The sequence below is a fragment of the Triticum aestivum genome, chromosome 5A (assembly GCF_018294505.1).
Source record: "Triticum aestivum cultivar Chinese Spring chromosome 5A, IWGSC CS RefSeq v2.1, whole genome shotgun sequence".
Taxonomy (NCBI): domain Eukaryota; kingdom Viridiplantae; phylum Streptophyta; class Magnoliopsida; order Poales; family Poaceae; genus Triticum; species Triticum aestivum.
Window position 1 is genome coordinate 672,149,647 of NC_057806.1, and position 14,976 is coordinate 672,164,622.

The window sequence follows — 14,976 nt, forward strand, 5'->3', positions numbered from 1 at the left end:
CGGAGCCGCGTTATGTGATTGTTGCATCTTCACGGCAGCCGGCAGGAAGACCATCAACAGTGGGATCGGATCGGAGGCAACTGCCGGCGCCGGCATGACTACTAGGGCCTCGCCCAGGGCAAGGGTTTGGTGCTTCGCCGATCGCCGGTCGCGAGACCCAGACGCCAGTTCACCGCCTGTTCCGATCGTGCCATTGGGCCTCCAAACTTCTGTGCTAGTATTATTTTGGGCCTCTGACCTTCTATCATATCGCAGCCCAGTAAACAGCTCACGTACACGTATGACGGTTGGATTCCTGGGAGCAACTAGTTAACGAGCGCTCCTTCGGGAGCCTCGCAACGATCAGCGCCACTTGGCGCGCTCTCAGCCATTCGCCACGTGTCGCGCTCTGGACGCTTCCTTCGGATTTTATTTTTTTATTTTTGCACACGCGTTTTCGGCTTTTTAAACGGTTTTTTCTTGGGTTTTTTCGACGTTTTGGTTTTCCCCCGGTCTTTCTTAGCTTTTCGATCAAAAAAAAATTTGCGCGAAAAAATGCTTTTTCTTTTTTTTCCTTTCGCAAAAGTCACGGTTTTTCTCCCGCGAGAGGCACGGTTGTGTGCTTTATCGAGAGTCACGGCTGTGCCTTTCGGAAACGAAAAAAAAATGTGTTTACTGTTTTTTTTCTTTTGCGAGAGTCACGGTTTTTCTTCCGCGAGAGGCACGATTGTGCTTTTCTGAGAGTCACGGCCGTGCCTCTCGGAAAGGGAAAAACAAAACGTGTTTTCTGTGTTTTTTTCTTTTGTGAGAGTCACGGTTTTGCTTCCGCGAGAGGCATGGTTGTGCTTGCACGAAAGTCACGGCCGTGCCTCTCGGAAAAGGAAAAAAATACGCATTTTCTGTTTTTTTCCTTTCACGGGAGTCACGGTTTTGCTTCCGCGAGAGGCACGTTTGTGCTTTCGCAAGAGTCACGGTCGTGCCTCTCGAAAACGAAAAAAAATGCGTTCTCTGTTTTTTTCCTTCCACGAGAGTCACGGTTTTGTTTCCACGAGAGGCATGGTTGTGATTTCGCGAGAGGCACGGGCGTGCCTCTTTCGGAAAGGGAAAAAACCGTGCTTCCAGTTCGGTTTTTTCGCCCGGTTTTTTTCGTGAAAAAAAAGTTCGTCAAAACCTATCAACATGGGATCTAGTTTTGAAGATCTCGACGCGAGGAATTCAATGGTGAAAACGGTTCGAGATTTGGACGCACAGTTTAAGAGATAAAACGTTTTGAATAAACAGATCTACGAAAAAAGGGAAAACTCCCAGGTTGCGACAAGTGGCGCGCTGCATGTGCGCCACTTGTCGCGAGCTGGGAAAGTGAAGTGTTCTTTGCAGCGAGTACTCCTTTATTAGTGATTTCGTGGATTTCTGGTCTTTTTAGCAATTTTTCAGCGGGCATCTAAGAAAACGATCTTTCCTGATTTTCTCTCGATGGGGGCCCCACGATTTTAGGGGCCCTGTGCGATCGCTCATCTCGCTCCCCCTCATCGACGGGCCTGGTGATAGGCAAAAATACGTGTCACGGTGGCGATAGAAACGGCTATTCTAAAGAAAGAATACGTGTCTCGAACAAATGGCAATCTATCAAGTAGGTTGGGATCGGGACAATACGTGTCATGGCGATGACAGAAATGACCATTTTCGGAAAAGGAAAAATGTGTGCTTTAAACAAGCGGTGATCGATCAACTAGGTTGGGATCACGACAATACGTGTCACGGCGATGCAGAAACAACCATTTTGAGGAAAGAAAAAAGTGTGTGTCTTAGACAAGCGGTGACCGATCAAGTAGGTTGTGATCGACAAAAAATACATGTCACAACAATAGAAACGAATTTTGAAGAAAAAGAATATGTGTCTCAAACAAGTGGCGGCCGATCAAGTAGTTTGTGATCGACAAAAATACGTGTGACGACGGCGATAGAAACGCCCATTCTAAAGAAAAAAATACGTGTCTCAAACAAATGATAACCGATCAAGTAGGTTGGGATCATGACAATACGCATCACGGCGATGACAGAAATGGCCATTTTGAGGAAAGGAAAAATGTGCGCCTTGAACAAGCGGTGACCGATCAAGTAGATTAGGATCGCGACAATGCATGTCATGGCAATGATAGAAACGACCATTTTGAGGAAAGGAAAAATGTGTGCCTTAAACAAGCGATGACCGATCAAGTAGGTTGTGATCGGCAAAAACACGTGTCACAACGACAATAGAAACGACAATTTTGAAGAAAAAAAAATACATGTCTTGAACAAGTGGCGGGCGATCAAGTAGTTTGTGATCGGCAAAAATACGTGTCATGGTGGCGATAGAAACAACCATTATTAAGAAGAAAAAATACGTGCCTCAAACAAGTGACAACCGATGAAGTAGGTTAGAATCGCGACAATACGTGCAATGGTGATGACAGAAACACCTATTTTGAGGAAAGAAAAAATGTGTGCTTTAAACAAGCAACGACAAATCAAGTAGGTTGTGATCGGCAAAATCATGTGTCAGAACAACGAGAGAAAAGACCATTTTGATGAAAAATACGTGTCTCGAACAAGTGACAGCCGATAGTAGTTTGTGATCGGCAAAAACACGTGTCACGACAGCGGCAGGAACAACCATGTTATAGAGAGAGAGAAAAGTGTGTGTCTCAACAAACGGCAACCCTTTAAGTAGATCGGGGTCGGCTCTCAAACCTCGGCAAATTCCCTAAAAAGAAAGAAAAGAAAACTGGATGGAATAAGTAATCACGCAGTTGGCGTGACCGTAGAGCGCTCAGCTAATTTTCAGCGACTTACAAATAGACGATCCATTTGGAAATGATTCTCACCGTCCTTTCCCGCGGCTGGGAAACACATGGCACCAAAAAACGAATGAAGGAAACAAGGATCAATTAAGTAGGTTGTGATGGCAAAAACACGTGTCACAACGATGGCAGAAACAACTATTTTGAAGGGAAAAAAATGTGTGTCTCAAACAAGTGGCGTCCGATCAAGTAGTTTATGATCAACAAAACACGTAAACTTTGACCAAGTTTATATTAAAAATTATCAAAATTCATTATTCCAAATAAATACAAATATATTTTTTTGTGAATAAATAAATACAAATATGAAAATATATTCTATTGATTTTGTATTATGAATGCCCATAATTTCTTGTATAAACATGGTCAAACTTCAAAGACTTTAACGTCGCATAAATCTAACACGCGGAGTAAAAAGGACATGAGGCAGTACGTGTCTCTAACAAGCGGCAACCGTTTAAGTAGGCCGAGGCCGGGTCTCGGCAAATTCCCTAAAGGGAAAGAAAGGAAAACCGAATGGAATAAGTAATCACGCAGTCAGCGTGTGACCGTAGAGCGCTCCGCTAATTTTCAAGCGACTTACAAATAGATGATATTTATTTGCAAATAGACGATTCACTTGAAATGATTCTGACCATATTTTCCTGCAGGCAGCTGGGAAATGCATGGCACCAAAAAACGAGTGAAGGAAACAAGGACCGCACAACCTGGTGCGACCCATCCAGCCATCGGCCCCACAGCTCCATGGCCAAGGCCAGCTGTGTCCTCTGCAAACCTGCAGCCTGGTGCCCCCTGGTTGCTAATTAACCAAGGCTTGGTCATAAATTTTCCATCAAATGGCAGTTCAACTGTGACAAAATAGTCCATCCATAATAGTGATGAAGAAATAAGAACAAGAAGGAGGAGGAGGAGGAGGAGAAAAAAAGTGTTGGTTTGACCTTTTTTAATGGGTGCATGCATGTGAGTGAGGGGAGCCTTTTTCCAGGCTAGATTTGATGATATGCACTCCTTTGACCTTCTCCCCATGGAAACATGCATCCATCCCCTTTTCCTTTTTCTTTTTTTTAAACTGATGTCCAAGATCCTCTCTGTCTCATTCCCTCTCATGTGTATGAACATTGTGGAGTATACTAACTACTCCCTCCTTTCCCGTTTATAGATCCTATCTCAAAATTTTAGATTTTTCATTTAATAAATCTCGATTTAATTGTTCCCCATCACAGGCTCGGATTTCAAGGCGCATTAAATCATTGCATGCGAGAAAAATTGACCAATGCATTTATTTTATTCATGCATGCATTGTAATTAACGCATTGAAAACACAATTTTGTGAAGAAAACGGGCACATTGATTGCGTTCTTTTGCAAACTAAAAAAAATATTCCACCACTCGTTATCTATCTTGCTTGGTGAGATTTTTGAATTGAGGCCTATAAACCAAAAAGGAGATGGTAGTAGTACTAGAATACTTCGGCAATCCCATAATGCAAGACTTTTTTTTAATACAATGGGCCGAAGCGAGTATTAGGCTGGTCATAGTGGGAGTAACATAGGTAGTAACATAGATGCCACATAAGCAAAAATGATGATGTGGCAAGTAGTTAATGAGGAGAGAGGCAAATAGAGTAACATAATATGTTACCATCACATAGCGGTTTCCAATGCATAATGAGTCTACAAAGTAATAAATGAAGGCAACTATGTTACCACACCTATGACACTACCCACTATGAAGGTATTAACATAGACTAGTAACATATGTATGTTACTAGTCTAAGTTACTCCCCACTATGACCAGCCTTAGGAAAGCAAAAGCTTATCAATTCAATGAGGAGAAGATTGGAGTAGCAGCAAACCACCATCAAGAAACAGCAGTGGGAACGGGGGATTCCAAAACAGTGGTGCCAATTCAATGCAAAATAATTACTGGTGTGATGAGGATTAGTAATAAATTATATGGCCATCCTTTTCTGCAAACAGAGACGACCGCCCCTGCTATAAAAAGATGCTCTCTTTCTTTCCAGTTTTCAGTTTTCACCCATGGCAGGTGAGGCGAGGTGAGGTGAGGTGGGAGGGAGGAAGAAGGGGAAGTGAACTGAACTGAGTCGAGCGGGGTCGAGGGAGCACACATAGCCCTGCACCTGCAGCAGTCCACAGCACCACAAACCAGTGACAAGAATCAGGATTGGTAGGAGCCCATCTCTGCCTTGCTGGCCCTGGCCTCCTCTCCCCCCTCTTGCTCTTCTTTTAATGGCTTCTCTGCCCCCTCGGTTTCCTGCCCCCGCTCGCTCCCCTGGGTCTGGGTACTAGTGCTACTAGCAGTAGGCTGGGGTTGGCTTGGGTGTGGCTTCACAACTCACAAGAGAGGAGGAGAGACCACTCTGCCTCTGAGCTGTTCCTTCCACTTCCAGCGAGTGCTCAATCACCGGGAGAAAAGCAAAGCAGCAGGCCTGCGGCGAGGCTGCCGGGGAGGGGATTTTTTCCTTTCTGTCAAGCTCCTTGCTTGCTTGCTTGCTTGATTCTCTTCTCTTTGATCCTGGAGCGCGGCCGCCGGTCCGTCCAGTCCACCCAACCCTCGCTGTTCGTGCGCCCGAGCTCGTGCCCGCCCGCGCCAGATCTGAGTAGATTCCAAGAATCCCAGCACGAATCCGGCGGGGAGTTCTTGGGCTTGGACGGAGAGAGGGGGGAAAAGGTGAGGGGCCTCGTGTCTTTCTTTCTCTCGATCTGATTCGGCGCTCTGCGCCGGGCGATTCTGGGTGGCGGGGATTGACGCGGCTTCTTGGTTGATTGATTGATCCTTGGCCGCGATCCGGTTGCTGAGAGGGGAATTTTTGATCTTGACCCGCGGTACTGATGATTCTGTTTGGTTGCAGGCGGCGGGGACACGGAGGCCGGGGATGCCGGCGAGGAGCTGCGGGGAGAGGGCGTGATGGCGGCGGTGATGGACTACTTCAGGTCGTGCTGGGGCGCGCGGTCCCGGGCCGGGCGGCGGGGCAAGAAGGGCTCGGACGCCGCCGGCCGCCAGGACGGGCTGCTGTGGTACAAGGACGCCGGCCAGGCGGCCACCGGCGACTTCTCCATGGCGGTGGTGCAGGCCAACAACCTGCTGGAGGACCAGAGCCAGGTGGAGTCCGGCTCGCTCTCCATGGCCGACCCCGGCCCGCAGGGCACCTTCGTCGGCGTCTATGACGGCCATGGCGGCCCGGAGACCTCCCGCTTCATCAATGACAACATGTTCCACCATCTCAGAAGTAAGCCCCAATGCCCCATCCCAAAATCCCCATCTGCTAATCTCTTTTTAAGTTTGGGAGGCGCCACGCCACTGATGATGAAATCATCAAATGCCAACTTATGATGTTTCATGCTTTTGCAATTCTTGCGAGCATGATTGTGATAATAATCATGCTGATTTTTCTCATAAAAAAAGGAAGGGCTGTCTGTCATAGCTTTGGCACTCATTGCTGTAACATCATCATCAGAAGAAGAAGAAAATATTGCAGGTTCAATAGACTTGTTTCTAAGCTTGCATCACACATGGCGTGGTCACCGGCAGTGAGCTAGTATTATACTATCTCACAAAGAATAAATTCATCACTTCTAGCTGCTTATGTCTTCTGTTGATGGTGACATTGTTCTGTTATACTCCACTACTTAATTGTTTTCTGTTTCTGGGGGCTGTTTCTTACTCATTGTTAGCCTTGTTAGTGTCAGTGCATGATAAACAATCTCCTTTTCCAGGATTTGCAACCGAGCACAAGTGCATGTCGGCCGATGTGATCCGGAAAGCCTTCCAAGCAACCGAGGACGGCTTCCTTTCCGTAGTCAGCAAGGAATGGTCTATGAAGCCTCAGATCGCAGCAGTGGGCTCTTGCTGCCTGGTCGGCGTGATTTGCTCCGGAACTCTCTACATCGCAAACGCCGGTGACTCGCGTGCGGTTCTCGGAAGGCTTGTCAAGGCGACCGGTCAGGTTGTGGCCATGCAGTTATCGGCAGAGCACAACGCGTGCTATGAGGAAGTTAGGCAGGAGCTACAGTCATCACACCCTCATGATCCACAAATCGTGGTTCTGAAACACAACGTTTGGCGTGTGAAGGGCCTCATCCAGGTAACCGAAATTCTGTACCGTGAGGCGCATAAGATCACTCTCAGATTTAGACCTGCCTAGATAATTATTAATTTGTTGTTAGAAGTCTTCGCGGCAGTTACATCATCTGTCCGTCTCATCACAATTCCACTTATTTTTTCCGTTCCGGAGTATGGATAATTACTTTTGCATCTGCGCTATTTGTTTCAAGTTAGGTATTAGGTAAGTCAATCGTTCTCAGAGCCAAAGTGCCTGCACTAAATATGGTTGCATCATCATAATATAACATGCTTTTCCTATATCTAAAAATAAATGTGTGGTAAGATTTGGTGCTGTATAATTGCCGTCTTTATGACTGGGGCCTCTTGTTGTCCCATATGACTATGCTAGATTGATGTTCATGCTTTCTGTATAACAGAAGCGTGCCAGCAAGAGGCAGGAGGAAGTGATTCATTCTACAGTCACCCATGGTTATCGTCATTTTCACGCTTAACTTTTGAGCTAATCAACACCATCAGTTATTGCAAGTCGGGATTTTAGTCATGACATATTATTACTTTGTGTACACAGCAGTCTATAGGCTCCTGTAAATTTTCTCTTCTGGATTATATATACTGGTATACATACAGTTGGGGTGCTCTACTACTGTTTTTCTTCAATTGTAACTTATGAGGTGAGGTAATATTCTGCAGATCTCAAGATCTATCGGAGATGTATATCTGAAAAGACCAGAGTATAACAGATCACCTCTACATAGCAAGTTTCGGCTCCGGGAAACCTTCAAGAAGCCAATTCTTAGTTCTGAACCTGCGATTGCTGTTCACCAAATACAACCGAGTGATCAGTTTGTTATATTTGCTTCTGACGGGCTATGGGAGCACCTCAGCAATCAGGAAGCAGTTGACCTTGTCCAAAGTAACCCTCGTAATGTATGCGTTCTTCTCCCACTCTCCGATCTCTATGGATTTCATCCCTAAAGAAAAAGTTTCCATGATTCAAATCCAAAATTCCTTTCGAGGCTCACTACCTGTCCAATTCATTAAATATATGACCAGCATGTAGGAAATATACGCATATTCTTAATGCCTTTATTTGTTTGTGTGGGTGGGACTAAAAGTTGTTTTGCTATTTTAAACTACTATAAGTTCAAGCAAGTGTAGCCTAAGTTCTGCACTTTATCTGGATGCTTGGGTTTTCAATCACTTACTAGTAGAGAGTATGTTACCCCTTCTCTACTCAAAGTTGTTTTGCTATTTTAAACTCTAGGCGCTATTTCAAGCAAGTATAATCTAAGTTATGCACTTGTGGATGCTTGTGCTTTCAATTGGCAGGGAGTATTTACCACTTCTCCACTTAAAGTTGTTTTCCTAGTCTAAGCTCTAAATAGTATTTCAAGCAACATACCGTTAAAAAACCCTCAAGTTGCATGTCATCCCTAGGCTGCTGTATTGTCAAAATCAAGCCTACTTCTGGCATGAGATCATTTTCGCCCATTCCTGAAAATTATGCTTTTTCTTTTTCACCAGGGGATCGCTCGAAAGCTAGTGAAAGCCGCGATGCAAGAGGCGGCCAAGAAGAGGGAGATGAGATACTCGGACCTGAAGAAGATCGAGCGTGGGGTGCGGCGGCATTTCCATGACGACATAACGGTGGTCGTGGTGTTCCTGGACGCGAGCGCGGTGAGCAGGGCGGGGTGGAGCAAGAGCCCGCCGGTGTCGGTGCGAGGGGGCGGCGTGAGCGTCCCTGCCAACTCCCTCGCGCCTTTCTCGGCCCCCACCATGGTGAGCAGCACCTACTGAAGAAGGGGAAGAAGCCGCCGCGCCGAGAAGAGAAACTCTATGACGAGAGCATCTGCAGAGAGAGTGCTTCCTGCTGCTGTGAAACTGCTCAGGCTCCACCCGGGTAATTAAATTAGCGTACTGATAGCAAGGTATAATGTTAGATCACCACCATTAGCGATGCTTTTCGCCCCCTCCGCCTCCTCCCCTTTGTTCTTTTACCTATCCCTTTTCTCCTCTCCAATGAGAGAGGAGAACAAGGTGGCTGTAAATTTGTCCGGAACATCGGCGTCTCTTTTCGCAATAGTCCGTCTTCTTCCATCTCTTGTTTTCGCCGTCGAAAACCGGGTGCCTGGCTTGACTGACTCTGTTGGGTCAAGACAAGGGGTGCCTCCAATTATTTGCAGCAGATTCATTATGAAATGGAATCAACTTGGACTCTCTGTATCTGGGTGAGCAAGGTAGGCCAATGGTTTGGTGCCGACATGACCACATGAGAAGGATATCAACGCGGATTCTGGCCCTGGGGGAGCACGTGTGGTGCGGTGCTCTGAACTTGATCAGATTGCCAGTTGGGACAGTCGTCCAACAGAATTAAGTTTAGATTGGATCACACCCATAGCCTGGGCATCAAACGGCCCAATTGTCTCTCTCATGGGGCTTTGAATTTTACTGGAGTGGCGGTAGAATAAATTAGTCCCTCCGTCCCATAATATAAGAGCGTTTTTGTGAGCGTTTTACACAAAACACTCTTATACTATGGGGCGGAGGGAGTAGCTGGCAAGCAGCTTGTCATTTCACAGATAAAAACAACGCAATCGAGCAAGTTCTGCATAAATTTCACAGGTTGAAAATTGAGAAACAAAACTTGGGTGCCATCCGACTTCGCCCGAAATTCGACGATCGAAATCTTCGCAAGTTGTTCTCCCTTTGAGGCCTCCTTTGGTTTGTAGGATTTTTGTAGGAATTCTATAGGATAGGATTTGCAAAGAAAAAATTCCTTTGAAGCCCTTTGATTTGTAGGAATGAATTCCTATTCCTATGTAGGATAGGAATCAATCCTTCACGTTTTGGAGGAAAAAACATTAGCCTAGACTCAATGAAAAAAATCCTATCCTATGCATCAAATGACATCTCTTGCTTTATAGGAATTGACATGCATGTCATCCCACTTCCTATGATTTTCCTATTTCTATGAAATTCCTATCCTATGAACCAAAGAAGGCCTGAATCTTACTGATCCACATACTGAAAACCTTCAGCTGCATGCAAAGCTCAGTGCAAGGCCGAGTTTTCAGCCTAGGATTCATGATGTGGTTTGTGAGTAAGTACAAACTTCAGAGTCTTGGGCGTTATACAGTCTTCACATGATTGCTTGTATCCCGCCTTATTCGATTTTTTTGAAACTTGGACTTGATTTTGGCCGTGTGCATCTCAGCTATGCAGATGCCAGGTGTAATGCTTAAACCTTTTAAGTAATAATAAAGTGTCCTTTATCGAAAACAAACTTCACAGTCCACACCACAATTTCCAAACAAGGGCGAAGAAACCGACAAATGAAATCGGGTTGGACAATGGAGAAAAAGGCTAGATACAAGTGATGATTGAAGTACAAGGGACTTAGATCCCCGCTGTAGTACTGTTTTTGCTATACACAGCTGCTTTTTGCATCTTCTGGGGAAAAGATGCACCATTTTTCAGTCAGTTACAAGGCCAGCTGACAGCTTAGCTTGCCCACAGACCCTACCTAACGAACAGCGACACCAACAATTGCGAGAAGAGAATGAATTCGGTGACGACGACCGCGGGGGAGTGGATGCCCAGGAAGGGCACAATGTCAACCTGCAGCCAGCTCTCCACGCCGGACCCGACCGTCGCACCGACTGCCAGCCCCCCGACGGTGATCAATGCGGCCTTACCTGCATGAACAAGGACCACAGAGGCATTCATTTCGTTCCAAATCGAAGCAGGAAGGTTGGCACAAGAGTAGCAGTAATCAAGGTACAGGACATTGGGCAAGGTTTCCTCCCACAATTAAGCAGTGCCATAACAAACACAAAAGCTGGTTGGAGGTTTGTGGACTTGTGTCAGCCAGATAGATCCATACGTGTTTAAAGACAGCATATCCAAGACCTAAGGTAGTAAAGAGATAAATAGCTCCATGTATGATTGGCGTACAAGCCAATGACAGTAGATATCTAAGAACCCCTTGTCAAAATCATACGAGAGATTATAACCCTACAACCGTGTATGATTGTGGATCCCTGGGCTTTCTTATCTTCAGATGTACTCTCAAGTAACAAATCACTGTTTTGACATGTTATGTTTTCACTCAAAAAGTGTGTACAGGACACAGTTCGTTTGTTGCTACAACAGCTGAATAACTGAAGTTGCTTGCAGTGTATTTCTCTGAAGTTCACACAAAACTTTCAGCACTAGACAACATCTATCTCTTCGAACCAAGTTTTTTTCTTTTCACCTAAATCCTAAAGCTAGTCCACATGCAATGCAATGTGAAGGAACGCACTACACGACAACAATGTAATCTTGGGAAACCGCTGACCTAAACTAAAAAGGTGATGTTGCATGAGACATACAAGCATCGAACTATGACAACAATCCCGTAATCACACGAGACTATGAGAGAATATAACCTACAATCATACAGGATTGTGGATCTCTAACGTTCTTACCTACAGATCTACTCTGAAGCAACAAATCGCTGTTTTGACATGTTATCTTCTCACTCAAGAAGCGTGTACTTACTTACTTACTTACTTATGAAGCCTTTTATCCCAAACAAGTTGGAGTAGGCTAGATATGAAACCCTTTCACGAGGACTTCCCAGGAGGTCGCCCATCCTAGTACTACTCTCGCCCAAATGGGTTTCATACCCCAAAGACTGGCTAGTTTTTACGTTGGCTCGCCAAGCCTATCACAACCCTTAGATATGAAACCCTTTCACGAGGACTTCCCAGGAGGTCACCCATCCTAGTACTACTCTCACTCAAGAAGCGTGTACAGAATAAAATTTGTTTGTTGCTACGATAGCTAAATTTGATTGACAATGTAGAACTTTCAGCACCGCTGAGTATTTGTCTCTTTGAACCAATTTCAATTTTCACCTAAAGACTACAAAATATAATCCATATGCAATACAAACACAAAAGCCGGTTGGAGGTTTGTGGACTTATGCCAGCCAGCCAGATCCATACATGTTTTATTCACTAGCAACTTTGTAGACAGGACATCCAAGAGTAAAATTGCTGCATGGCATGTTTTGACATGTTATGTTTTTACTCAAAAAGTTTGCACAGGGACACAATTTGTTTGTTGCTACAATAGCCGAATAACTGAATTTGCTTCACAATGTATCCCTTTGAAGTTCACACAGACTTTCAGCACTGCACGGTATTGATCTCTTTGAACCAGGTTTAATTATGCAATACAATGCCAAGGCGCGCACTATACGACAACAATGAAATTTTGGGAAACTGCTGACCTAGTCTAAAAAAGCATGCAATACAATGCCAAGGCGCGCACTACACGACAACAATGCAATCTTGGGAAACTGCTGACCTAGTCTAAAAAGCTGATGTGCAAGAGACGTACAAGCATCGAACTATGAGTCTATAACAACAATACCAACCACCCCTGTAGCCAGCATGAGTTCATGCAATGCAAGCAATCTCTGCTACTCATCCTTACAGCCAACACGGATTAATTGGCACTGGAGCAGGGGCCTTTCTTAGCATACATGTGCCTCTTATTTGCTTTGTTCTGTCCTTTTTTTGGATTGCATTTTCATTCCATGCTTCTAATGTTGTTCTTTTACTGAAAGTAAACTGAGCAAATATATAAGGAAGAAAATCAGCTACTAAGAAAACTACCATGACAATACTGCTTCTAAAGGCAAGATAACAGTTAAGGCCACAGATATAACAACACTAGATGCTTTAATTAAATAATTAATGCGCCCAGGTGAGCAGAACTAGCCTTATCTTGTTGGTTGTGCAACTGATAACACCACTGGTGATATAGGTTGTATTGTAACTTCAAAACTACTACCTCTGTAAACTAATATAAGACTTTTTAGAGACTTTCTAGATCACTAAAGTAGTGGTCTAAAAAGTCTTATATTAGTTCACCCCTAAAGTAGTGATCTAGAAAGTCTTATATTAGTTTACAGAGGAGTAGTTTGTAGTAGTGTTTCCATGTTTTTTATGCAGAAGCCAGAGACAGAGTGTTGAACAGAAACTAAGAACATGTTCGAACCGTACCAAATGTAGAGCATCAGAGTAGATATATTATAAAAAATAGCGATAACAAACTGGTGGAAGAATTTACCTAAGTTCATGTTTTTCTTGGACAGAAAATACAATGAAGCACCGAATCCTGTTGCTAGGATAAATCCAGGCACATCAGGGCTAGTGTACGCTGATGGTAAAGACGTAGAGGTTCCACTAGCATATGTGAAAACCATCAGCGCACCATAAATGGATGACTGGATGCCCAAGCTGCTCGAAGCTGGGGCCTCCAATGTGAGAGGCACGTTCTTCATGGCTGACTGCATCCATTGCGGTGCTGTTCCTGCAGTCTTGACAGGTTTCACATCGGCGTAGCGGACGCTGCTATCGACAACCTTGCCAGCCCTCCGGCGCGATAAGCTCTGCATTAGCAGCATGTCATAGGCAACCTCGACCTGAAATGAAACATGAAACGGAGTCAAACAACGCATCCGGGATGCCTTTGATACCGGGTGCAACAAAATCTGTTAAAACATCAATGATTGATGCTGCCAGCAACTTAGGATCCTGTTGTTTCTTTTAAGAGCCCCAGTTCAGTCTTGAAACAGACAGTTGAAAGATTGGGCATGGGCGCAAGCAAGAGTACTTATCAGGAAGACAAGTTGCACAAGCAAACAAGAACAAATTACAGCTAGTTCGCTGGAACAAGAAAGGTTATTATTACAAAGGACAAAAATCCACACGAAATTGCGTAGAAAAACCAGGCAGTGGTAACTTGTCGAAATGAAGAAACAGAAATTTACACTCCTTCCCTTCCTACGGGCCAAGCCAAGTCACTGGTCCAAAGTTGACAGCACATGATATATTGATATGATATGCATATATGATCGCCTCCACCATGGCCCATCCATGGATATACAAATAGTGCTACCACTATAAGCTAACGCACTTAATGCCAAAAGCAGCATATTTTAGCAGCCTCGATTCATCACATGGGAACAACTGTGCGCCAATAATCTGCCCAAATTAGTGATGATCAGGTCTCCGCTTTTCTTCGCTGTGTACGGAAGTACTAGATTATAACCTGATTTTGCTTCAAAATATTGAAAGATAATATACAAAGCTATTCTTGCATTACCAATTTGATGATTGAGGCGGCTTTGTCGTCCTAAATTAGCAAGCTTGTGGGGACAATCGAAGCATGCTTTCAAAGATGGATTCACTTGAACAGCAAGCGAGCGTTGAGAGGGGACGGTGTGGAGTGGAGGAGAAGTTTGGGGGGAGGGAGGGGAGGGGGAGGGACCTGGGCGACGGCGTCCGGGTCGTCCTTGCAGGAGGCGACGACGGCCTTCTTGGCGCGGAGGATCTCGTCGAAGGAGGCGCCCTCGGCGACGCCGAGCAGCTTGAGCGCGCCCTCCACCGTCATCTCGAAGGGCGCCGGCGAGGAGTCGTCCGCGCGCGAGGCGGCCAGGCGCCGCGTCGGGGCCCGGCGGCGCGAGGGGGAGCTGCGGCGGGGCGCGGCGCAGCACCTGGCCACGGAGGCGGGGCGCCTGCGGAGGAGGTGGCCGGCGGCGCCGGCGCCGGCACCGCCGAGGGAGAGGGCCGTGGCCATTTTCCTTCCTTTGGCTGCGCTCGCGTGGTCTGGCTCTGCTGCCTGTGCGCGTCGGCTTCTGCTGTCCGCGGAGCTGATGGATGCCACCGTTGAGATTTTTTTTAATGGGTGATGATGATTTTGGCCGTCCGGCCGCCAATTTCTACGGCTTCGGGTCGGGGGCTTTCGGACACAATCTGAGGATTCTTTTTCTAGGAGGCGGATAAGCTTCGAAAAGAAGATTTATTCGGATAAAGATTGATTTTGTTGGTATCATTTCAAAGTCACGAAATCTGTGACAATTAACTTTTTTTTTTCTTTTGTACATTATATTTCCTTTTTTAGTTGTTTTTATATTATAATACTTGCTTCGTCCCATAATATCATGTCGTTTTGCTGAGACGGCAAAATTGGAGGCCTGAAGGAGGGCAGATTTATGGACTAATAAAAGTCA

General features: G+C 45.4%; 2 protein-coding genes across 3 annotated transcripts; one reads left to right on the plus strand and one right to left on the minus strand.

Moving 5' to 3' along the window:
* The first annotated feature begins 4,864 nt into the window (after positions 1-4,864).
* On the plus strand, positions 4,865-9,005 carry LOC123105866 (probable protein phosphatase 2C 28). Of its 2 annotated transcripts, none has more exons than XM_044528031.1 (5): positions 4,865-5,009; positions 5,695-6,072; positions 6,560-6,927; positions 7,599-7,835; positions 8,433-9,005. In XM_044528031.1, the coding sequence occupies exons 2-5, from the start codon at positions 5,751-5,753 to the stop codon at positions 8,703-8,705; spliced, it is 1,200 nt and encodes a 399-aa protein (XP_044383966.1). In that variant the 5' UTR covers positions 4,865-5,009; positions 5,695-5,750; the 3' UTR covers positions 8,706-9,005. The 2 variants fall into 2 exon arrangements, with proteins under 2 accessions (XP_044383966.1, XP_044383965.1); XM_044528030.1 differs by having other exon boundaries at positions 4,896-5,513.
* Positions 9,006-10,249: 1,244 nt separating this feature from the next.
* On the minus strand, positions 10,250-14,671 carry LOC123105867 (protein CHAPERONE-LIKE PROTEIN OF POR1, chloroplastic). Its single transcript, XM_044528032.1, has 3 exons — positions 14,235-14,671; positions 13,032-13,386; positions 10,250-10,603 (listed from the first exon to the last, which is right to left on the minus strand). Exons 1-3 carry the CDS (start codon positions 14,541-14,543, stop codon positions 10,428-10,430), a joined length of 840 nt encoding a protein of 279 aa, XP_044383967.1. The 5' UTR covers positions 14,544-14,671; the 3' UTR covers positions 10,250-10,427.
* Positions 14,672-14,976: the final 305 nt, after the last annotated feature.

Bases quoted from the DNA above. Each gene is read 5' to 3' on its own strand.
- LOC123105866 (XM_044528031.1), top strand. From the start codon at position 5,751: ATGGCGGCGGTGATGGACTACTTCAGGTCGTGCTGGGGCGCGCGGTCC. The intron at 6,073-6,559 runs GTAAGCCCCAAT...CTCCTTTTCCAG, and splicing joins CATGTTCCACCATCTCAGAA to GATTTGCAACCGAGCACAAG. The intron at 6,928-7,598 runs GTAACCGAAATT...AATATTCTGCAG, and splicing joins GTGTGAAGGGCCTCATCCAG to ATCTCAAGATCTATCGGAGA.
- LOC123105867 (XM_044528032.1), bottom strand. From the start codon at position 14,543: ATGGCCACGGCCCTCTCCCTCGGCGGTGCCGGCGCCGGCGCCGCCGGC. The intron at 13,387-14,234 runs GTCCCTCCCCCT...GTTTCATTTCAG, and splicing joins ACCCGGACGCCGTCGCCCAG to GTCGAGGTTGCCTATGACAT. The intron at 10,604-13,031 runs GTAAATTCTTCC...TTGTTCATGCAG, and splicing joins CAAGAAAAACATGAACTTAG to GTAAGGCCGCATTGATCACC.